This window comes from Eublepharis macularius, chromosome 2 (genome assembly GCF_028583425.1).
Source record: "Eublepharis macularius isolate TG4126 chromosome 2, MPM_Emac_v1.0, whole genome shotgun sequence".
NCBI classification, from domain to species: Eukaryota; Metazoa; Chordata; class Lepidosauria; order Squamata; family Eublepharidae; genus Eublepharis; species Eublepharis macularius.
In genome coordinates, this window is record NC_072791.1 from 112509754 (window position 1) to 112533620 (window position 23867).

Here is a 23867-nt window from a genome sequence, read left to right on the forward strand (position 1 = left end):
TAAATCTTCTTTAGTGGCACTTAAAGGTTAATTGATTAATTGTATGTGTGTGGGGTGTTTTTCCTTTTTTTCCTTTGTTAGTTTTGTTTTGACTGATTGTTTGTTGTGTGTTGGAGGAGAAAGAGGAGGGAAAATTTGGGGTTTGGCAAAGTTTGGTTCTGCACACTGTAATATTTGGAAACCTTAGGAGAGTTCATAGATAGAAAATAGAAATAGTTTGGAGTTAATATATAGTTTATCAGATTAAATAATTTTTTGGAAACCATATAGCATTCTTGTCATTTTATATAGATGTACGGGAATCATTATGGTTCCTTATACTCTTAGATCGACTAATGTGCAAGGTCTGAATGGTAAAATTAAATTGAAAAGAGTTTCCACTTTCCTGATGAAGTCAAAACCGGATATAGTTATGTTGCAGGAAACCCATATAAAGTCAAAAGACAAAAAACTTTTTAGCGTTTCCTGGTATCCTCAACAATTCTATGCCCCGGGTTCCTCAAAGGCCCGGGGAGTAGCAATTTTGCTGGCTAAGATGCTCCAATTTTGGAGTATTGATAATTTATATGATCCAAATGGACGTTATGTTTTTATTAAAGGGATTCTGGATGAACAAAAGATCACTTTGGCTACAGTGTACGCACCAAATACCCTACAAGAGGAATTTCTACAAGAAACATTAGTAACATTGAAACAATTTGCAGAGGGATATTATTGTAGGCAGGGATCTCAATATGATTCTTGATACTAAATTGGATAGATCAGATACAGTAAAAGCTAGGAAAACTACAATAAATTTTACAACAAAATGATCTTTATGATCTATGGCGTATATTACATGGAGAGGAAACGGATTATACAATTTTTTCCCCTCATCACTCTAATTACTCTAGGATTGATTATATACTCTGTTCAAATTCTATTTTATAAAACTTTCATAATGTGGAAATCTGCCTATTTGTTTGGAATGACCATGCTTTTCTACAAGGACAATTTACAATAGTTAGCCAGAATGAGGTATGGAAACAATGGAAATTTAATAATACTATTATACTGGATGAACAACATAAAACAGCTTCAAAAAGAAATTATTCAGTTTTTTGAGTTTAATGATCTAGGTGAACCAGAAATTCAAACTATTTGTGATGCCTTCAAGGCGGTGATGCGGAGAAAGTGTATAGCACTAAACTCCCATATGAAAAAGGAAAGAGAGCAGCAAGTTAAAACACTGCTAGAAAATATTAAAAAATTAAAACAACTACATAAGAAGACATGCAATAAAAAAGTCTGTAAGGCTCTACTGGCAGAGAGGAAAGCTTTAGAAACCATAGGGAAAAGGAAATTCAACAAGAAATCTTAGGTATAAAGTGGAAGTTATGGCAGAAGACCCCAAAATCGCTTAAATTCTTAGCTTGGAGGGTAAAAAAGAAGCGAGAGGAAAGACAAATTTTTGTTATTAAGGATACCAAAGGGACGCTACATACTTCTATCAAAAAATAATCGAGTGTTTTTTAGAGTATTACACCTCTGTTTACACTTGGTCACATCCTCCAGTAGGAAAAATCAAGGCTTTTTTAGAACAACAGAAATGTTTTCAAAAACTATCTAGACAACATAGAGAGATGTTAGAGAAACTGGTAGCTTTGGAAGAAGCGCAAGATGTAATATTACAATTGTGATCTAATAAGGCTCCAGGTCAAATGGTTTTACAGTAGAATTTTTTTAAGACCTTTGCCAAAGATTTAATTCCGTTTTTTACTCGGTTATATAATAAAATAATGGAATCTAGGAAAATGCCTTTAACTTGGAAAGAAGCAGTCATTATTACTATCCTGAAAGAAGATAAAGATAGGAATTTGCCGGCTTCCTACCGGCCAATTTCTCTTTCAAATAATGACTATAATTTTTTTTCTAAGGTTCTTGCTAAAAGACTTCAAAATATAATTACTAGTTATATAAACCCCGATCAAACAAGGTTTATCCCCAATAGGTCAATTATGGACAATATTAAACGGCTTCTAAATATTATAGCTTTTCCCCAAGTCCAGGCACAGGAATCGGCATTTATATCAATTGACTTGGAAAAGGTCTTTGATAGTGTTGAATTTCTGTTTCTTCATACTGTTCTAGAGGTTATGGATTTTGGTTCAAGAATTTGGTCAGTGCCTTATATGCATCTCTAACAGCATAATTATAGATTAATAACTGTTTGAGTGACCCTATCCTTTTATCTAAAGGAACAAGGCAAGGCTGTCCTCTGTCCCCTTTTCTTTTTGCTCTAGTGATAAAACCATTAGCCATCTTAATTAGGAAGCGCAAAAATGTTGACGGTATTAAAATAGGAGAGTAGAGAATAAAATAAGTCTATATGCAGATGATTTAATATTATATATTTTGGATTTAAAAACTCTATTTCAATTTTAATTGATATTTTTACTCAATTTCATTTTTTTCCGGTTTGAAGATTAATTTTAGTAAGTTCTTCCTAGTACCTATTAACATTCTTAGAGAAACGAAGGAACAACTAGGTCCCCCGATTCCCATTTCTTGGAAGGATACCAAATAGAAATATCTCGGGGTTCAAATTCCAGCTAAACTAGATCTTAATGATTTAATTTCTGTTAATTTTGAAGCGATAAAAAAGGAAACTAAAAAACAACTGAAAAAGTTGCTTAAACAGAGCTTTTCACAAATTGATGGATTGCAAATAATTAAGAGTTTTATATTACCTCAATATCTGTTTTTATTTTGAGCATTACCTGTACCTATTCCTAAAATATATATCTAAATTACCTGTACCTATTCCTAAAATATATGTCTAAATGGCAATCTTCAATGACAGAATTTTTTTGGTCATACAAACCCCCGAGAATTAAATTTAATGTGATTTCTAATCTGAAAGCACAGGGCGGCTTAAATTTTCCAAATATGCAACTTTATTATGAAAATACCATATAAACTGCACTATTTAGAGTAATTACGTTCAATTCAGATGAACAAACAAGCTGGCAACATATTGAAGAGAACTGTAAAATTTTAGAAATTTTTTGGAATTTATCAACCGACAGAATGCCCCTAGTCCGAAAAAAATAAATGTTTAAATATATCTCTGAAAATTTGGGATAAATATAGAAGTGAACTCCTTCCTTTAACCTCTAGATATGCCTCTTACACTAATCAAACTTGGTTCCCTCCTGCCCAAGGAAATTCCCCTTTTAGACGATGGTATCTTAAAGGCTTTGTTAGATTGGTGGATTTTATTTCGAATGGTCAAATTCTTTCCAAACTAGATATAGAGGCTGTAATGCAAGAAAGTATATCTTGGTTAAATTATTATCAGATTAGACATATTTTAGAAATCTTAGGTATAATGCGAAATTGGGAGATGCTTTTAACTGCTCTAGAAGCATTTTTAAGCATAGTGAAAGAACCCACAAAGGTCTTCTTTCTAAAATTTATAAATTGTTATTATCAACATGTAATAAACCTATTATAACAGGTGAAAGAGCTTGGATTGCAGATTGTGAAGATAGAATTATTAAAGAAGATTTTGAAAAAGCTTGGAAGGTCCCAAGTTTTAATTCTAAAATTTTAACAATTCACCTCAACTCATTTAAAATATTACATAGAAGCTATTTAACCCCAATGAGAATTGCTAAATTTAAAAAAAAATTGAATTTAAAATGTCGGAAAGGTTGCGGACAGAAAGGAGACTTTTTACACTGTTTTTGGCTTTGGCCCATCATTAAAAGGTTCTGAAATAAAGTATTATTGCAAATAGAGAGTATAGTGGGCCAACAGATTCCAAAAAAACCAGAAAATATTCTTTTAAAAATAGATTTGCTAAGACAAGTAGATAAAAACAAACTGGTTACAATAACAACTTTGTTAGCAATTGCTAGGATAGAGATTGCCAAGAAATGGAGAAATAAGAAAGGGCCCTCATTACGAAACTGGTACGACTCCACCTGGAACCATTTTATAGTGGGAAAAGTGGACTGCTTTATAGGAATTCAGAATTTGGAAGCTTATTGAAAAAAAAATTCAAGCAATTTGGTTTCCTATTGTACAGTTTTTGCAGGAAAAAGAAATTGTTTGTTCTAACATTCATTGTCAAGACCTATTGAATGTCTAGATTTATGGAACTCTTTAGAGACTGTTAAGTTTCGGGTTTCTTATGGTTATGTTTTAATTGAATGTGTACAAAGGAGAAGTTTGTATATACACTGGTGTTGGTTTGGTATTGTTATATTTGCTTTTTAAAATTTAATTAAAAAACGAGTATCAAGAAAAAAAAGGAAAGAAAAAAAAGAAGAAGAGCTGGTTTGCAAATCATAGCCACTGGATTCGGCACACAGATAGCCAAGAGAACTAAATGGAAGTCTGCTCATGCTGAATTTCAAGAGCAAAACAGCTCACCTGGACTTTGGGCTTCCAGAGCGGCACACACAACAGTGCTGCAAAAAGTAACATGCCTATTTTTTCTTGCTTGGTCCAAATGATGGAACCATAAGAGCCTCTCCATCTAGCTACACAGATGTCCTTCCAAATTATGGTAGGCTGAGCTCACTGGCAGGGAAATCTAGTCATCATGCAACTTCACTACATCTTCACAGACAGGTATTAGATGACTCGTAAGAAAAGGATAGCAAGAAAGTCATATAATTAAAACATGGATCTGGATCGAGGCGGGTCGGTGCTGCTTGTGTTACTCGATCTCACAGCAGCATTTGACACGGTCGACTATTACTTGTTGGCCAGCCACCTCACCAACGTGGGGATTAGGGCCTTACAGTGCCTGGTCTCCTTTCTCCAGGGTCGGGGACAGAGGGTGGTGCTCGGGGGAGATCTATTGCCCTGTCACCCTTTGGTGTGCATGGTTCCGCAAGGGGCGATACTCTCCCCGATATTATTTAACATCTACATGCGCCCCCTTGCCCAGTTGGTGCAGAGGTTTGGGCTGGGTTGTCATCAATATGAGGATGACACCCAGCTTTTTCTGTTGATGGACGGCTGGCCAGACACGGCCCCGGACAATCTGGCCAGAGCTCTGGAGGCTGTGATGGCATGGTTGAAACACAGCAGGCTGAAACTGAACCCAGTGAAGACAGAGGTCCTGCAGCTGGGACGGGGGCTGCCAGATGTTGGGATCCAGCTCACTGCCCTGGATGGGACACCACTGGCAACTTTGCCAGTGGTGAAGAGTCTGGGCGTGTTTCTGGATGCCTCCCTGTCAATGGAGGCCCAGGTCACGGCGGTTGCCAAGTCTGCATTTTTCCATCTCCATCAGATCAGGCAACTTGCCCCTTACCTGACGCCCCAGGACCTTGCTACAGTGACCCATGCAACAGTCACTTCCAAGCTAGATTACTGTAACTCACTCTATGCTGGGCTGCCCCTGAGCCTGATCCGGAAACTACAACTGGTCCAGAATGCGGCGGCATGGGTCCTGACCGGTATATCCTACCAGTCGCATATCACACCTGTCCTGAGCCAGCTGCACTGGCTTCCGGTTGAATTCCGAATCAGGTTCAAGGTGTTGGTTCTTACCTTTAAAGCCCTGAGCAGATTGGGACCAGCATATCTTCGGGACCGCCTCTCCCTGTATGTTCCCCGGAGACCCCTTCAATCAGCGGATAAACATTTACTGGTGGTCCCAGGCCCTAAGGAAGCCCGCCTTGCTCCAACCAGGGCCAGGGCCTTTTCAGTCCTGGCCCCAGCCTGGTGGAATGCTCTGTCAATGGAGACTCGGGCCCAGCGGGACATATTATCGTTCCGCTGGGCCTGTAATACAGAGTTGTTCCGCCAGGCGTTCGGTGGTTGAAGGGGGCAGTGCCATGTCAGCCTCCCACCTTTGGGGTGCGGTGGTTCTCCCCACCATTGCACTTTAATGTACTTGGTTAATTTATTTTATTGCTTATTGTATGTTGATTTTAGAATTATTGTTTTTATTGATTTTAACTGTTGTTCACCACCCAGAGCCCCTGAAGATGGGCGGTTAATAAACTGAAACAATAAATACATAAATAAATAAAATGTTGTCTAATGTAAAGATGGACAAACTTTAATATAATACAAAGAATAAAAAGCAATAATACTTACATAACTGTGAATCTTAACAAAATCTGATGGACTGCTTGTACAGACTTTATCTCCTTCCAAGCCAATTACCCTTTTACAGATATTTGATTTTGGATCAGTTGGGTTTTTTGCAACGACAATATCACCTCTGAAGAAAAAGTATAAGGAAATGTCAGTATTCACCAATATTTATAAATAAATCTCCAGAGCAGTGGTGACTAACCTTTTTGAAATGCATGCCAAAAGTCATCTAAAGTATAGAAGAATGCCACTCTAGCATAGCACTTTATGCCTTTGAGATGGTTTTGTCTTTAGCCTGCTGAGCAGGGAAGCTACACAGTGTTTGAGAGTTAGGCAAGAATGAACCTCTGCCTTCTATGCCATAACCAGGATCAAAGGTTTACATACACAGTAAATTTACCAACAAGATATTCCCTCTTTTCCTGATAATACAGAATAACCAAGAATTTTCAGTCAGAGGCCCGGACCTTTTAACCACAGCAGCTTTTCCTCTCTTAAGACTTATTACCCACCATAACTTGTGTTTAAACTGTTATCCAGTAGCAATATGATTGTAAATACATGCCATAATGCATATAGCCTGTTTTTCAAATGAGGGTTGAGCACTGTGTACACATTTGTTGCTCTACAAAGTGCCAATAAAGCGGCATTTGGATAATAATAATAAATAGCATGTACAGCATGTAGTAATGGTGGTTATGTAGAAATGATGAGAAATAAATTCATGATGGATGATCAAGTTTTGCATTAATGCTACAAATGCATCAATAGAGAAAATGCTACTAGTAATGTTCCTTAAGAAAGAAAAAATAAGAATTTATTAATAACATTAGCACAGTGAACAATGAGGGCAAGAATATGATTTTAAAGTAATGGCATTCATTAAGAAACTGGTGGTAGTAACAAAGCTGTGGAAAACTGGAGACAAGCAAAATAGTAACATACTTCTGAATGGAATAAAAATGGCAGCTGAGATGCTCAGAAAACACAATATCAGAATTTTGAATTGTAGGTTCCATTGAAGGTCCTGAACACTTAAAAAGAAAAAAAAGAAAAGATCAATTATGATTTGCAAAATAGTTTGCCAAATATAATATTTAGGTAGATTATAATCTTTCCAGTACCTTCATATGTGATATTGGGGCATGGCCAACAAGATGTATGGTACTTGCCACTATACCTTCTTTCTGCAGTTTCAGATTCAACCTCAACCAATTGTGCACAGGATTTCTGGCAATGGGCAGTGCAGAACACAAGTTTGGGGATTCCAAAGTTTTGTGCTTTTTTAAAATCTACCTGTGTTTGGAAGCTAGGTTTTCTTGAAATTTAGTTGATGAGCCCTCTGCTAACTTATGCAAAGTTTAAAGAAATCTAAAAAGTTTAAACTCTGCAATGCAGAACATTTCATTAATGGCCCTTTGCTAAATCAGCAATTTTTAGTACACTGGGGAGTAATAGGCCAAAAACTAATGTGCTTATGTTACAACGTTTGTATACACTGGCATCTTTTGTTAACTCACCACGACAATTCCGCCAAGATATTCAAAGGCACAATGAGCTATGCACCCATACTGAATGGTGTACCCAAGGAGTCGAAAAGTCTTCCCCATCACATCCCACAACATAGCAGCACCCCGTTTATGCAGCTTGTCCTGGTTTAAGAGAAGAGAAATGCTTCCAATATTCTGATCACAATGCTTTTAAAATATACCAGTTTAAAATATTACTTTTTTAAAAAAAAGTCAACCAAGTTTTAAATTGCTTTTTAGGAAGAAAAATTCATTATAAAGATTTTTTTAAAATGGTACTTTAATTAACCAATCCTTGTGGTCGAGGGGAACTTTGAACAGTTAGGTAGACGAACTGTAAACAACTTGTCTCCCTTTCCATAGAAACATGATCTTCCTTCAAGTCAGACCTTCCAGGTGTATAGCAGACACTGAACCGGCAAGGCTACCTAAGGCTTCTTCCTAATGCTTTGTTTCATTTGTTATCTTTAGATGTTGAATTTTTCCAAGCTTTTTTTTTTTGCTTCAGCTTGTTTTTCTAAGTCTTTTAAATACTTTTAATTTCCTTTACTATTTTATTGATACTACTGAGATTTTTGTTCAAGTTTTCTTTTTCTTTGTAAATCACCTGATGTGATATTTAGAAGCAACTAATACATTCAGCAAAGAAGTAAATAAACATTTCTATCAGGCCTACTTACACTTAGATGTTCAAATTAAGGTATAGCATTCTGTATTGCTAGCTAAAGGTGATGTAATACTATCTTTTGAAAAATACATTACCAAGAGCATAAGAAGAAATGCATATTAGCAATTTCCTTTATAAGAATATACTTATCTAACCCTACTAGTACTTGCCATATTAAATACAGTAAAAAATAGCATTTGCATTCCTTGTGACCTCATTGCATTGGCAGCTCAGTCACCTTCTAACTGATCAGGATTTGTATTTTTCTTTTCTGTTCTTTCACGTTAATGAGAATAAAATGCTTATTTTTTAAAAAAATGTTAAATGCATCAACTGGTCCTGGGAGAAAAGTTCTTAAACTTCAATATAAATAATAGATGACAATAGATGCAGAACTCATTGGTAAGGTTGCCAAGAGGAAATATTCGTTTGCCCAGGTAATGAGCCTGAACTTGTCAGATCTCAGAAGCTAAGCAGAGTGGACTTTGGTAAGTAATCGGATGGGAGACTTTCAATGAAAACCAGAGTTGCAGGGGCAGGCAATTACAAACCACCTCTGTTAATCTCTTGCTATGAAAATCCCACCTGGGGGGAGGGTCGCCTAAAGTCAGCTATGACTTGAGGGCACTCTCCTCCACCACCACTCTATAGTCTTGTCCAGCCATCTAATATTTTCATCTGTTTTTTGCCACCTCTGACATGTCAGAGGAAAAAAGACAAGAAGCTGTCAATAAATTATAACATAGTGTAGGAACCACCACTTTTAAAGAAATATAGACATTGAAGTGCAATGACAAACTGAAGCCAGTGACTCTTACATAAAATTTGTTCTTTACAAAAATTAATTTTTCCTGTTTTTTAAAAGAACCATTTTCTTCCTATTCTAAAAGCAATTATACAACATTTTACATACTCCCAGAGTCATTAGAATATGAACTTGGTTCCAAATGTCCTCAAGTCCACATGTAAACTGAAACTGGAACAGCTGTATTTTGAGCTAATTACACTTTCAACCATAGTTTATTCAGGAGCCTCAGAAAAAGTGTAGAGTTTTAATCAGCCCAGGAAATTATAAGAGTATGGGCTAAACCCTTGATGTCAGAGGGCAAAGTGCTGTGAATTTAAAACATTTTCTGCAGGTGATAAAAGCAAGATTGAGTGTCTGTAGATCAGTATCATGTGACAGGTGTGAATTAATGACCACAAAAAATCTAGCAGGAAGCATAGTTGCAGTGCCTCTCCTAAAGTAATTGCCAGAAAAGCCTCCTCAGCTAGAAAGCAATTTGAGCCCAAAAGAAATTACTTAATCACATTAGATGTTATTCAAACACAAGATTAATACAATTGAAGAGGCCCAAATCAGTTAGGAATAAATAGTAAGAGAAAATATATACGTAAGAATGTTAGGTATTACATACTGTAGGATTTCATTTGAGCAATGCTGAGAATAGATACACTAAAGATTGTAAAAAGAAGAAAAATGCTATCCTTGCTTCAGATATTGCTCAGGCTCAAATTAATTCATATTTTAGTTTTTATTTACAAGATTTTTACTCTGCCTTTCTCCCCTGATAGGGCAACCAAGGTGGCTACCAAATTAGAACAAATTAAAATCTCATCTTAAAAGCAATCAGTACGTAAGTACATCATTAAAGCAATTTAAAAACAAAGCTTAAAATGAGGACAAAAAAAACAGTTAAAATACTGATGAAGGATCACTGAAGGAATGTCAAGCAAAACAAAAAAAATCTTCATCTACTGGTGGTTATAAAACTATCAAGCCCCTTCTTACTCATCTTTCTATAAACAAAAGTTCCATATTCTTTCATCTTGGTAGACCTCTTCTGCACTTTTTCCAGCTCTACAATTACCTTGTGTTTTATCCAATATCAAATGTGATGTAGTGGCTGGCTAATGTTGGACTAGGATCTGGGAGAATCTAGGATCTCAGTCTAGGATCTGATCTACCATGGAAGCTTACTGGCTGACCTTGGGTAAATCATTCGTTCTTGGCATACTTCACAAGGTTGTTTTGAGGAGAAAATGGAGAGAACAATGTAATCCTTAAACCCATGGGGGAGAAAGACATGATATAAACAAGTCAATAAATAACTCACTTTTGAAGTCTAGCCATTAGAAGTGTATGCAGAATTCTAGATAAGATCATACCATACAGGGCATAACAATATTGGCATTTTAAGTTCAATTCCTTTCCTAATAATTCACAGAATGGAGTTTGCTCTTTTTATTACTACCATACGAGTTTACATTTCCACTGAGCTATCAGCTACAGCTGCAAGATCTCTTTCCCTCTTAGTCTCCAAGATCAGACTTCATCAATGTATATTTAATGTTTGGATTTTTTGTTCCAATGAGCATAACCTTACACTTACCTACAATGAACTTTACTTGCCATGTTGCTACTCACCCAATTTAGACAGTTCCTCCAGGAGCTCTTTATAATCTGTCTTGGTTTTCACTCTTCTAAATAATTTGGCATCTGCAAATTTGGCCATTGCACTGCTCACCCCCATTCCAGGTCATTTATGAACAAGTTAAATAGTGCTAGTCCTTGTGGGACTCCACTGCTTAATTCCCTTCACGGTGAGAACTGTAAGTTTTTGCTTATAAAATCAAAAGCACTCTGAGCCTGCAAGTTTCAGCTAACAAATTACTGGGGATGGGGGGGACAGCAGCTTAACTCCGTTCACTTACATCCTTTGTAACTCAAAACTGACCCCACTCCCCAGCTGCTTTTCACACCAGGGTGAAAAAAAGCTTGTCCTTTTTGGGGTAAGAAGCAACTAAGAGGGGCAGCAATTCTGAGAAGAAAAACAATCCGGTTAAGCTACCTTTCCATGCGTATCAGAGAAAACAGACATGCAGCTACATCTAACATATAGTTTGGCCTTCAGTGTTTGGGCTAGAGAGTAGATCAATCTCTGTAGATGACCCATCCTGTTAGAAAAATTCACGTCAAGATCTTTCCCGCTACATAGTTACTGTCAGTAATGAAGTGGGGAGGGGGGGGTACCAGGTTGCACTTAGCTGTCACCATTGTTAATCAAGTTCTTCTGTGCAGGCATACACTGGGCCTTCATATCCACAGGCTGACAGCTCAGGAAAATTTTGCTTGCTTTTTAAAAGCCCTGTTAGGGGCTGCTTCTCTCTGATTATGTAGAGGCCCATTTTCCCACCTAAACGGTCATGTTTTTCTGAGGAGTGGTTCCTTCCCTTAGTTCTCCTGAGACCCCACAATCTCAGCTTGGATATTTATACCAGAGAGTTCACAGCAGGTCAGGAGGGAGGGAATGTGTGCCAACACAGAAGAATTTGAACAACAATGGTTACAGTTAAGTGCAACCCTGTTTTCATCTTCTTTCTTCTGTGCAATGCCACATTGGGAGATTACCAAGCTACAGACAAAGGAGATGGGTCAGTCTCTCCAGACAAATATGAATACTTTATTAACAACAATGCAACAAGTGAAGTGCAATTAAATGGTAGAAAAGCCTTAAGAACATTAAGAAATAGTGCATCAGAGAATTATGTAAACCTGTACTGATTTCTACTTTATGTAAACAGGGAATGCAGGACTGACTTTTCAACCACGCCTCTTATCTAGAATTAATGTTGACAGCATAATGCTTGACAAAGGTGTCCACAGAAGACCATGCAGCTGCCTTACAAATGTCTAGGAGAAGAACACCATAGAGAATGACTGAAGATGAAGCTTGAGACCTCACTGAATATGCCTTTGTTGTAGAGGATTGGGGGCTGCAGCCTGCTGGTTTGCCAACTGGATAACTGAAACAATCCATCTGCAGAGTCTGGGCCGTTTACCTTTATCTGGACCACTACAGTGCAGAGAGAGATGAGGATCTGTATGAAACAAGCTTGTTATGCGCAAATAAATGGATAATGCCCTTTTCACATCAAGTGAGAATAGTACCTTTTCAACTTTAGACTGAGGTTTGGGGAAGAATAACAGCAGTGTAATATGCTGACCTAGGTGAAATTGAGAAGCCACTTTAGGCAAGAATTCCAAAGTGGGTCAAAGGATGACATTATCCTCAATTCCAAAGTGGGTCAAAGGATGACATTCTCCTCATGAAATTTGATGTAGGGGTGCAGAGGGGATCTGCCTTAAGGGCTGCTAGTTCACTCACCCTCCTGGTCAATGCGATAATGATGAGAAAGCTTTTTTTAAGCAACAGCATGCCTAGAGGGCAGGTACCAAGTGGTTTGAAGGGTGCAAGCATAAATCAGGACAGAACCAGAGCTAGAGACCACTGTGGTACGACAGAAGCAATTGGGGGGGGGGGTACAAGTTGTACATTCCCTCAAGGTCATGCTAATATACTAATTATGATCATTATAACTTCATTTATATACCACTCTTCTAGACAGTTTAGCACCTCACTCATAGTGGTGAACAAAGTCAATCTTATTATTATCCACACAACACAGCTAGGGAGCTGAGGCTGAGATAACTGGCTTTCCCTAGCCTACCTACTGAGCTCATGGCAATAGAGGGATTTGAGCCAGAAGAGTGCTGATTTGCAACCTAACCACTTAACCACTATGCCACAGCAGCTCTTAATATAACAAGAGCTCCACAGAGTACTGATTGAATTAACAGTGTAACTTCCTGGCCATCAGAATCCAATTCCTTTCAGCCAGAAAGGGCAATGCACAGTAATTTATTTTATTATTTATTTTCATTTACTTTATTTATACCCTGCCTTTCTCCCCAATGGGGACTCAAAGCAGCTTACTTCATTCTCCTCTTCATTTCATCCTTATAACCCTGTGAGGTAGGTTATGCTGAGATCATGTGATTGGCCCAAGGTCAGACAGCAAGCTTCAATGACAGATTAGGGGTTCAAATCTGGATTTCCCAGATCCTATGTCTACACTCTAACCAGTGTCCTACACAAACACAGACAGTTGTGAAAAAAAGCCAAGCACACAATTTTGTTTTATTTCAGTAGTTTTTTTAATGCAACCTATTGAAGCTACAAATAGTTCGAGTTTTTGACTAATTGTTATCTGGATTAAGCAAATACTGTAAAATTTACCAACAGCCCTTGCCAATTTTTACATCATTACGCTCATATTAACAACATTTTCCTGAAAGTAAATATTCCTCACATACTACCTAAAACAGCATTTAACTAATTATAAAGAGAAAAATGTTTAAGCACCTTGCAAAATCAGATTAGTTACACAGTACGCTTGCTTGCAGTAATTTCAGCAGACAAATATTACTGCAATATGCTTGGAAAAAAAACTCCTTTAGCTAGAAGTCACTATAAATAGCTTTAGTTTATTGAATAATGTTCTGTCTCTCACAGAACCATGGACATACATCCTAAGCCAAGACGTTTCTGTGCGTTCTGTGCACATTATCTGTGCATTCATGTACAACATTGTGCTAATCTGTGGGATTCATACAGTTATACACCAGTTCCATCCTCCCTGAAGACGTTTTGTGGTTCCTCGCATCAGGTCTGTGTAGTGTGGCAATGTTTGTTAGCAAAGAATTGTTTTTTGCCTGTGATCTTTTCTGAATTGCAGCCCTAATGGTATAGAGATAGTGTTATTTCATAATTTTTTTGGTCTTCATGCTTAGATTTGTGGAGTTCAATGCACTGTTTTACATGACAATTTACAGCTCATAAGAAAATATAAAACAAGTATCTTTTCACTTTTTCATTACTCAGGAGTTTATTGTTTATAAAATTAATCACAACTAGCAGGGTAGAAATCGCTGGGAGCTTCCTGAATGACATCCAAGAGATGGGAAAGGATTAGTTCACAGTTGCTGCCAGTTATAGCGCCAGGTGGCTTTTTCTGCAGTGAAGGTGTTAGCGATAATCCCATTACACTGGTACTAAATCTTGCAGACATCAAAATTATCACCAAGGTTCCTTTTCATCCCATCCTTTCCAAATGACTGGAAGTCGCTTCACCTGAAAGAAGTCAAATCCACATGCAGCTGCTATTTTAGCAGCCAGCAGACTCTCCGAGAATGCCAATCGTGATCCAATTTCGCTTTGCTGGTGGCCCCTATTCCCTGTCCAATAATACATCTGTTAAAAAATCCTACAGCTACAAATCAAGTTTAATCCTACCAGAGACCTCATGTTGGTCTTGTCTTCCAAAAAGGCAGCAGGTTCTGCTGTCTATCTCTGCTAATGTCTGGGGGATACCCTTTAAATCCCAGCCCTACTTAGAAGAATAAGCTAAGGATCACAAAACATGACCTTAAAAACCCCGATATGACTATATTCTGACCCAGAGGCATTCATTCTAGGTGAAGATTAGAACTTTGCATAATAAGATTACACAGCAAGTGAATGATATCAAGGGACTATCCATATGCAGCCGCCTGGTTTTCTATAGACAGCCTGTGCTCTGCAATATGCAGTGCAGACACAACAGAGCCTCGTCTTTCTAGTTGAAATAAAATAGATTCACATAAATTAGTTGGCCATTTCCAGATTCCTAAATCTCCTATTACATCTTTTATTGGCAGCTCCTGTGAGGATAGAACAATCATTATTTTTTGTTGTACTTAGGTTCTGAAACAATAGGACTCCCTAGGTGAAATGTACATAGATTGTGTGTGGAAATTAACATCTTGTTTTCGGTAATCTTGGATTACAATTGACAGTGCAACATAATACATTTTAACCACAGACAGAAATTTTAAAATACTGTTGTTAATCATGCAGAAAACACAACTCAAAAGAATTTTAAAAGTATCATTTTTTTCTAATGAAACAAGAGGAAAATAAATACTTTCAAAGGTAGCACACACCCCTTTCCAAGCTTTCCTGTTAATTAATCTCATTTGTTGTGAACACAGAATTCATCAATAATCTTATTAATTATGAGCATTTTTATCTGTTCTCTTCTCAGGGTAACTATACGCAAGTTACACATAAACTTGACTTTTTTGGAATAAATTCCAACTGGATAATTTGAACCTACATATAAATATTCTTAAATAAACTATCCACATCAATGTTTTTCCCCCTCCTTACATCAATCCAATTTCTAGAATTAACAAAAAATCAGACTTTTTAAAGAAAGACAAATTCTCCATATAGGCAGAAAGGGGGGGAAAGGAGGTTAAATTATTTTTTTCTCTTCTGGGACAGAAATATTTTGTATTAGTGAATAAATTATAGAAGTCAAAAGATACATAAGCGGTTTGGTTTGGATACAAACAAACCACGAATCTAGAACTGGGCAACATCACCCCAACTTTGCCCATAAATCGGCAGAAAGTCTGGAAGAGGAAGTGAAAAACGTGGTGTTATTGCCTGATTCTCCTCTTTAAACAATCCCGTGTCCAGGAGATTCACAGGGCTCTGGCCACTCTAAGCTTCAGCTTTTTGGAGGTGCCATGCCAGGAAGCCTCTGGAGAAGGGAAAGGTAAGGGCCTGCAAGCACCTTGCACCCATAATTCATAAGATCCAACTCATATCTTGCATCCTAGTTTCTTTTCAAGGAGGTTAACAAGTTTAACTTCAGGGGTCATTTCGAGGGGGAACGTGCAGGAACGCAGTTCCAGCAGTTCCCCAAAGAGGTCACATGTCAGGTGGCCACGCCCACCTGACTCTCAGCCGTTTTGGGCTCGTTTCAGCCTGCATTGGGGCCTCTGATGGGTGGTGGATCACTCTCCCACTCAGCAGCGGCCCAATCCTAACCATTTTGGGTCCCTTTTCGGCCATTTTCAGCTCATTTTTGCCATTTTGGGCACAATTTCGGCCCTGAATGGCCAGGATTGGGTCCAAAACAGCCAGGATAGGTGATGCCAGGGGGTGCGGCATATGCAAATCAGCTATGCTAATGAACCACTGCCGGTGATGGCAAGGGTTGTGGTATATGCTAATAGGTTATGCTAATGATTTCCTCCAGCTCTTGTTCTATGAAATGACCCCTGTTTAACTTAATCTAAAACAGTCAAGTAAGAGGTACAAGAATGTCTTACATTGTCACTTTAGTCAGAAATTTTGAAGCTATGGGAACAGAAATGGGAGGAATGGAGTATATGCAATAATTTATTTCTTGTTAAATCCAAAAAAGCATTATATATAACTGTTAGCACATAATACTGCACTATGGCATAGTGGAATTTCAAAGGATAAATGCTTCTGCTTTTTCCAAACAGAATTATGAATATAGTCAATATGAGATGGAGAGAGAGCTGCAACCTGTTGCACCCTATGCTATATTAGCACACGTATCTTAGGTTTTTGGCATCTGAGCAGTAGGAAAAAATAAAAGTTGTATTTTTTTTGTAGTAATTTTTGTAGCCTAACCTTCAAAAGAGGAAGAGGAAAACAATATAAGCCACTTTGGGTCCCCAGTGGGGGAAATGAATGGCATAAATGATGTAACTGAGTAAGTAAGTAAAACAGTGAAGTATTACTTGGACAGAAACAGTCTCATAGTTGGACACTGAATTAAACCTTATAATAGTGAAAACACTAAACACTTCAATAGTAAATTATAATTTTGAAAAATTGTTTATATGCTGTTTTTATCTCCCTCCAATGGGGACTCAAAATGGCTTACAACACAGTTATTTCCTTCTACATTTTATCCTCACAGCAGCAACCCTATTTGCTTATATGTGTAATTTATATCCTGGCATTATCTCCAATAGGGACCCAAAGTGTGGATCCTTAAATCCAAGGACAAGGTCACTTCAGACCAAAAAAGAGGCTTCTGAAAGCTTTGCACCCCCCCCCCAAGGTTTCAGAAGAATCTAAAACCAAAAAACAAACAAACCTTGGTTTTTTAAATTCTCCCTATTCACTTGTCTGCTCTCTGCACACGTATAGTCTTCAGGCTCCACATGAACTCTGTGGCCAAATAACTCAGCCCAAATTAAGCAAGACAATGTTGAAAGGGGCACACCACCACTGGAGAAGCAGGACCCATCCTGGCTGCCGGGCCTCGCTTCTCCCTGGCCTGGATGGTACAGCAGCTATCTACCCCAGGTCTGCCCAGCACAATGACAGCATAGCTGTGAGCTGCAAGTCACCCCAGGCCTGCCCAGTACGGTGACTGCGCAGCTACAAGTTGACCTGAGGCCTGGGCAGCATGGCTGCAAGGCACCATTGGGCCTAGCCAACATGGCTGTCATCCATCCCTGGGCCTAGCAGGGACACAGCATGGTGGCCCAGGCAATCACACCAGGAAGGGAACAGATCAGGAACATGGGTAGAAAGGTGGGGGTGGCAAAGGGGTAAGGGTGTTTTGGAATGGGTGAAGGGGAATGGCCTTGTGGGGAGGGGCAAAGGGTAAGCTGTACTGGAAACAGGAGGAAGTAGAAGGGTCTTTTGAAGGGGCAAGAGGAAAGGTGTTTAGAAGAGCGAAAGGAAGGGTTTTTGCAAGAGATGGGTGCAAAGAAGCCTAGCATGTCTCCTCAGAATTCCCTCCATGTCCCAATTTTTACAAGGACTTCTGCTTGTTTTACAAAATACTGAAGAAGAAACTAGAAGTCTGATCATAAAACAAAAGTAGCCAGGAATTCTTCAATCATGTCCTGACCATAATCTCACTAAATTATATTTTAACTGACATTTGTATGCATTTTTAATTGTCATAAACCGCCTTGGAAATCATGGAACACTAATGAAAGATGTGACATCCTTTTTCATGCACAGAACCATATATAGAAAGAACAATCAACACAAAGAAGACAGTAGAGTCTGAGACTTTTCTGTTTAGAAAAAAGATGACTTACAGAGGATGTTATAGAGGTTTATAAAAGTACAAATAGCATGGAGAAAGTTAATAGCAAGAACTTTATTTCTTACCGCATAATATTAGTATACTGGGACACCCAATTAAACTGGTAGGCAATAGATTCAGAAAAGAAGAGTATTTCTTCACTCAGTGAGTACAGTAATACCCTCAATAAAGTTGTTTCATTTAGCATTAGGGATGTGCGATTCGGGTTTCCATTTCGGGAAAAATACCCGAATTGACCTGATTCGCAAAGATTCGGGATTTCCAAAACATCCCCAGCATGCCAGGTCTGTTTTGGAAACCTCGAATCAAAGATTCCCAAAGCAATTTGCATAGCTTCAGGAAGCTTCGGGTTAAGGAGTTTAAATGCCCATTTCCCTGCAGCTGCGCAGTGGCATGGAAAGAGGTATTTAAATATCTGAATCAGCTGCTCATTGGGAGTTTCCCCGACGAGCTGCTGAGTGCAGGCTGCAGGGCTTAAAATGCCCCTTTCCGTGCCGCTGTGCAGTGGCATGGAAAGAGGCATTTAAACCCCCAATCAGCTGCTTGTCGGGGGTTTCCCCGACAAGTTGATGAGTGTAGGCTGCGGAGCTTAAAATGTCCCTTTCCGTACTGCTGCGCAAGGGCATGGAAGGGGGCATTTAAGCCCCTGAATTAGCTGCTCGTTGTGTTTTTCCCTGAGGAGCTGCTGAATGTAGGCTGCCGGGCTTGAAATGCCCCTTTCCTTGCCTCTGCACAGTGGCACGAAAAGGGGCATTTAAATCCCCAAATAAGCTGCTCGTCAGGGGCGCCACTGTGCCCGAGCAGGCACCACTGCGCTTACTGCACCAGGTGCAAGAGGGGTGAGGGAATCTTCCTGCCCCTCTCACAATGGGTGCAGCAGCCCGGCGGCACCCACTCTCCCGAGGCAAGAGGGAGGTGAGAATCCCCTGCTCCTCTTGCACCAGGTGCAGCAGCCCGACAGTGCCTGCTATCCAGAGGCAAGAGGGATAGGGAGATTCTTTCGCCCCTCTGGCACCAGGTTCAGCAAGCACAGCAGCGCCCACTCTCCCAATTCAAGAGGGATGGGGGAATCTCCCTGCCCCCTCATACCGGGTGCGGCAGCCCAGCAGCGCCGCTTTCCCAATGCAAGAGGAACAGGGAGATTTTCTCACCCCTCTTGCATTGAGTGAAAAGAACAGCGGGGCGGTAGGCTTAAGCCTGCACCCTGCTGCCAGGCACTCCATTCGCCCGCTGCTGATGCAGCCAGAGAGTTCCCTGGCCCCGTCAGCAGTGGGTGAAGGTGGCAGCGGGGAGGTAGGCTTAAGCATCCCTTCCCGCTGCTGGGCACTCGGTTTGCCCGCTGGTGACGGAGCCAGAGAGTTCCCTGGCCCTGTCAGCAGCGGGCGAAGGGGGGGAGGGGAAGTAAGCTTAAGCCTGCACCCTGGCCCCAGGCGCTCCATTCGCTATTTCACTTAGTTGTCTGTTTTCAGGAACATAACCACAGAATTGAAAGACACATTATTGTAATTAAATTATACAATTAATTTATAGTGGATGTAGTGATGGCCACATGCATAGACAGCTTTAAAAGGAAGTTTAGACAGATTCTTGGAAGAAGGATCCATCAATGGCTACTTGCTATGATAAAGAGTACCTCCATGCAGAGGCAGTAAACCCCTGATAACACCAGTGCTAGGAGGCAACATTTGAAAAAAAACCAATATTTTTATTTGATCATTAAAAGGACATTGCAGAAGTTTTATCTTACTAGAAAAAACGCATTGAAGATACTCATTCTATTCCAGTCTTTGTCTATTTTTAATTGACTTTATTGATAGCCTGCCTTTCTCACTCAGACTCAGAGCACACATAAAGCTCCTATATTTAATAAGGAATCTCTTACATATATTAGGATCACTTCCACACATGCTGGCCCACTGTATGTGAGAGTTACTTTTGTCATAAAAGGCAAAGATGAAGCCCACATTTTGGAGTTCCATGTATATACCAAAGTGCACACAGAGCTATGGATTGGAGTATTGGCATATCTAATTCTTCCTCCATGTTCTTAAGTAATATACGACTTCAAAGGCCTGAAACGGAGATTATTCTAAATTGTATATAAATGGGCAGCGACTATTATTAAAAATCAAATTCTATAACTTATGACCCTATTGCTTTTTCCACATGTGCTCCATTTCCTATTTTTCCATTGAACTTGTGTGTGTGCATGTGTGTGTATGCATGCTTGGAAGAGAGTCTTGATTTCAGCGAAGTGTACTTTTTAAGTAAATATGGAGGTACTTTACAGTGCAATCCTAAGAAGAGTTACTCCATTCTAAACCCACTGAAAGTATATGGATTCCCATTCAAGAATTGTTTCACTGCATTATAGTCAGCAAAAATACCCAAAATCATACTCTTCACTATTGCATTTGTGAGATAAGTGAAATCAATGTTTTATGACATGACTATATTTATATTATTTTTTAAAAACATAACTTTGTATTTTTTAACCAGTAAACAACAAAACTATACACTTTCCAAACATGAATAGATGAGTGCAATGATATTCAGTCTAACTTAATCCCCAGACATCTAAATCCATGAATAAAAATTCATCAGGTTTAAATACACTGAGCCTATTAAGCAAGAACAAAAGCATATGCACAAAAGAGCTTTTAATATATTTCAAAGCCCACAAGAGCCATGGTCTCATTAAAATTATAAATTACTCAAACATGGAATGAAGATTCCAACTGCAGCGCAGCTAAGCAGATTACAGAAAACCTCGCGTTCCATATGATAACACACCATGGCCCTCCCAGATGGGGGCCTGGAACAAAAAAGGCCATCACTGCAGCTAGGGAAAACCACCTTGTGATCTCTGGTTTCTGTTCAGCAGATGACAGCCAAATAATATGTTGATTATTCTATTTGTGCTGCTAAGCTTGTAAAATGGCATAAAAGCAATATGATCTATTGCGAACTCAATGCTTATGTATTGCTTCACTCCTAAATGATACACTGAATTTATCTGATACATTGAATTTATTTATTGCTTCACTCCTAAATGATACACTGAATTTATCGTTTAGTTCATTTTTTAAATGCTTAAAATAAAATTTAAAAAAATAAACATTATAACATACGGTATTTTAAGGCCAACAACAAAAAAAGGATCCAGAGGAGTTAGCCGTGTTAGTCTGTAGTAGCAAAATCAAAAAGAGTCCAGTAGCACCTTTAAGACCAACCAATTTTATTGTAGCATAAGCTTTCGAGAATCAAGTTCTCTTTACATAGCCAAGACAACTGAGTGTCAGTCACCATTTTGTAATGTTAGAGGTGATACTTTTATTGTTTAACGGGCGGACACTGTAATCAAGCCCTCAATAAATCAAGTCAAATGCAATCAAATTTTTCCAGTTCAATACAGTATTAAACTACTGCAACACTGAATTTTAAAAGTGCAACACACTGAATTAAGTAATCATAAACATAATTTATGAAAATTAAGAAACTTCTATAGCAGTGTTCTATTACATGACGGCATACTGTTTATCATATGATCTTAGCTTCTCTTACAGGCAAAGGACTATTGATAGACCTCAAACAATCAGGGTTATGTAGCAGAAAGTGGTTTTGTTTGCAGGGGTCTGACTCTATTTGGCTGTGAGACTAGAACTTGGCATACCAAGAGGAGGTAAAGAAAACACTGATCGTTTTTAAGTAAATACCACACTAAAGATTTGTTACCATTTTCCAAATTGTTAATGAGCAAATAAAACAAGATTATAAGGTCGTTTAGGTGGGTAGCTATATTAGTCTGCTGTAGAACAGCAAGATTTGAGTCCTGTGGCACCTTAGACACCAACAAGATTTTCAGATTATAAACTTTCAAAAGTTAGAGCTCTTATCTGAAGAAGGGAGCTCTGATTCTCAAAAACTTATACCCTGAAAATCTTGTTGGTCATTAAGGTGCCACTGGACCAGAAGCTGTGGTCTGAACATACAAACTTGCCAAATGATATACAAACTGAATTGTCAAATACCTGCAGTTAAATACACAGAAAAACTAGTGGATGACTACTTACACTACCATTGTGATCCTACTGTTCTTCTGTCTTTCATAACTAAGAAAAATGTAAAATGTAAAAGTGATTTAGTAAAGACTGTGACTCTATGGTAGTAAATTAATATGAACAAGGTAAAGAACCTCTCCATCTCCCCTTTCTCAAAGGAAATGTATGGGAAAACAGCACAGGGTTCTTTCTATCCCATGGACATTCCACTGATGGAAGTAGGAGGAGGGGTTATCCTGCTAAATTCCCCTTCTCAGAGAACAGCCCCCTAACCCACATCACTTCTTGTTGGGAAGGCTTGCAGACACACGTCAATGCTTCTTCGCAGGTCAGAAAGATTGCTGGGATAAGGGAAAGGAAGAATGATCTACTTCTTGAAGCAAAATGTCCATAGGAAACAATTATAATCTGTGAGGACCAAATAAAAGGTTACATTGACATTTCTTTTTCTTGATTAATTCTTTTTTACATACATTTTTTTCAAAATGCATTTGCATTTATATATATATATATATAAAGACAAGTGTCCTGACTGACTCATCAATGCCCAACCCAAACCCCTGGCCCTAGAAATGTGAAATTTGGAGAGAACATTCCTTTTGTGATGTAGAGGCTCACTAAGAAGGGGTTTTAAGAAATTTGCCCCTAAGGGGTAAAAAGGGGTCAAATGTGATTTCCCATACATACACAGCTTCCCTGTGTGGCCGGCAGGTTTCTCCTCCCCTTGCCCATGCCAACTCAGCCACTTTTCCCTGCGGCCTGATTGGTCGTCACCCCAACATTCTAAATAGTATGTGGTTGCTGTTGGGAGTTATTTAATATGTCCTGAGGTAAAAATACACCTCGCAGTCTTCCCCTCTAGGGTTGCCAATCTCCCTGTGGGGCCTGGCTTTCCTTTGTGGCTTTCAGGCTCCTGCCTGCTCACACCCTCCCCCTCCAATAGGTCAGCTGTGGAACTGTGTTCTAAGGTAAAAATCAGGTCAAGGAAACTGCAGACAGTTGAAGAAAACAGTACAAAACTCCTGAATAGGGATTTTATAAAAGTCAGTATGGCAACTGAGTTTTTAAATGTTCATGAGGAGATGGGTGCACGACCTTTCTAGGGGTCATTTCAATGGGAACCTCTCACATGAACCTGCCAAAGTGCCCACCACACCACCCCTCCCTCAGTCAAACTCCACCTCACACCTCTTGCAACCATCACCTCTTACTGCCCCCAAGAAGCCTTCTGGCAGACTGTTGCACCAATATAGATAAAAGCACGACAATAATCGATACTGAGCAATACTAGGCCAAGTACTTGTATTCTAGATGAACTTTCAGACTTTGCATGAACCGTCTGTGTGTTTTTTTCTATGTGTTAGGTAATTCTAACAGATGTGCTTTAATCTTTTGACAGTTAATTAAAATAGTGGACTCTATTGAGATTAATGTTCCTCTATCAGAGGTTCAACCAATGGTGATCTCTCAACTTAACTTTTTCTGACACTTCTCAGAGATTTATAGTTTTGTTTTGCAAGTTTGAGTATAACGTCATTTTTTACTAATTGGAAGGTCATACAATAGAAACTATGAATATTCAATGAAGCATCAGACCAATTATCATTTGTTTGTGCTATCACGTGAAAAGCTCTTAGATATTTGCATATGACGACTTATAAAAATGCAAATTCAGATAGAATGGCAGAGCTCTGATGGAAGAAATCTCTTGAGAGAATTTAGGTCAGAATT

At 38.8% G+C, this 23867-nt stretch overlaps 1 protein-coding gene across 1 annotated transcript in view; it reads right to left on the reverse strand.

Annotated features, from left to right (window-relative positions):
• IMMP1L (inner mitochondrial membrane peptidase subunit 1) overlaps positions 1-23867 on the reverse strand; it is a 98995-nt gene that overhangs the window by 64261 nt on the left and 10867 nt on the right. The window contains exons 2-4 of the mRNA XM_054971432.1: positions 7623-7754; positions 7048-7136; positions 6103-6229 (exon numbers count right to left, since the gene is read on the reverse strand). Coding sequence (XP_054827407.1) covers positions 6103-6229; positions 7048-7136; positions 7623-7727 — 321 coding nt within the window. The 5' untranslated portion in view covers positions 7728-7754. The remainder of the gene's footprint in view (positions 1-6102; positions 6230-7047; positions 7137-7622; positions 7755-23867) is intronic.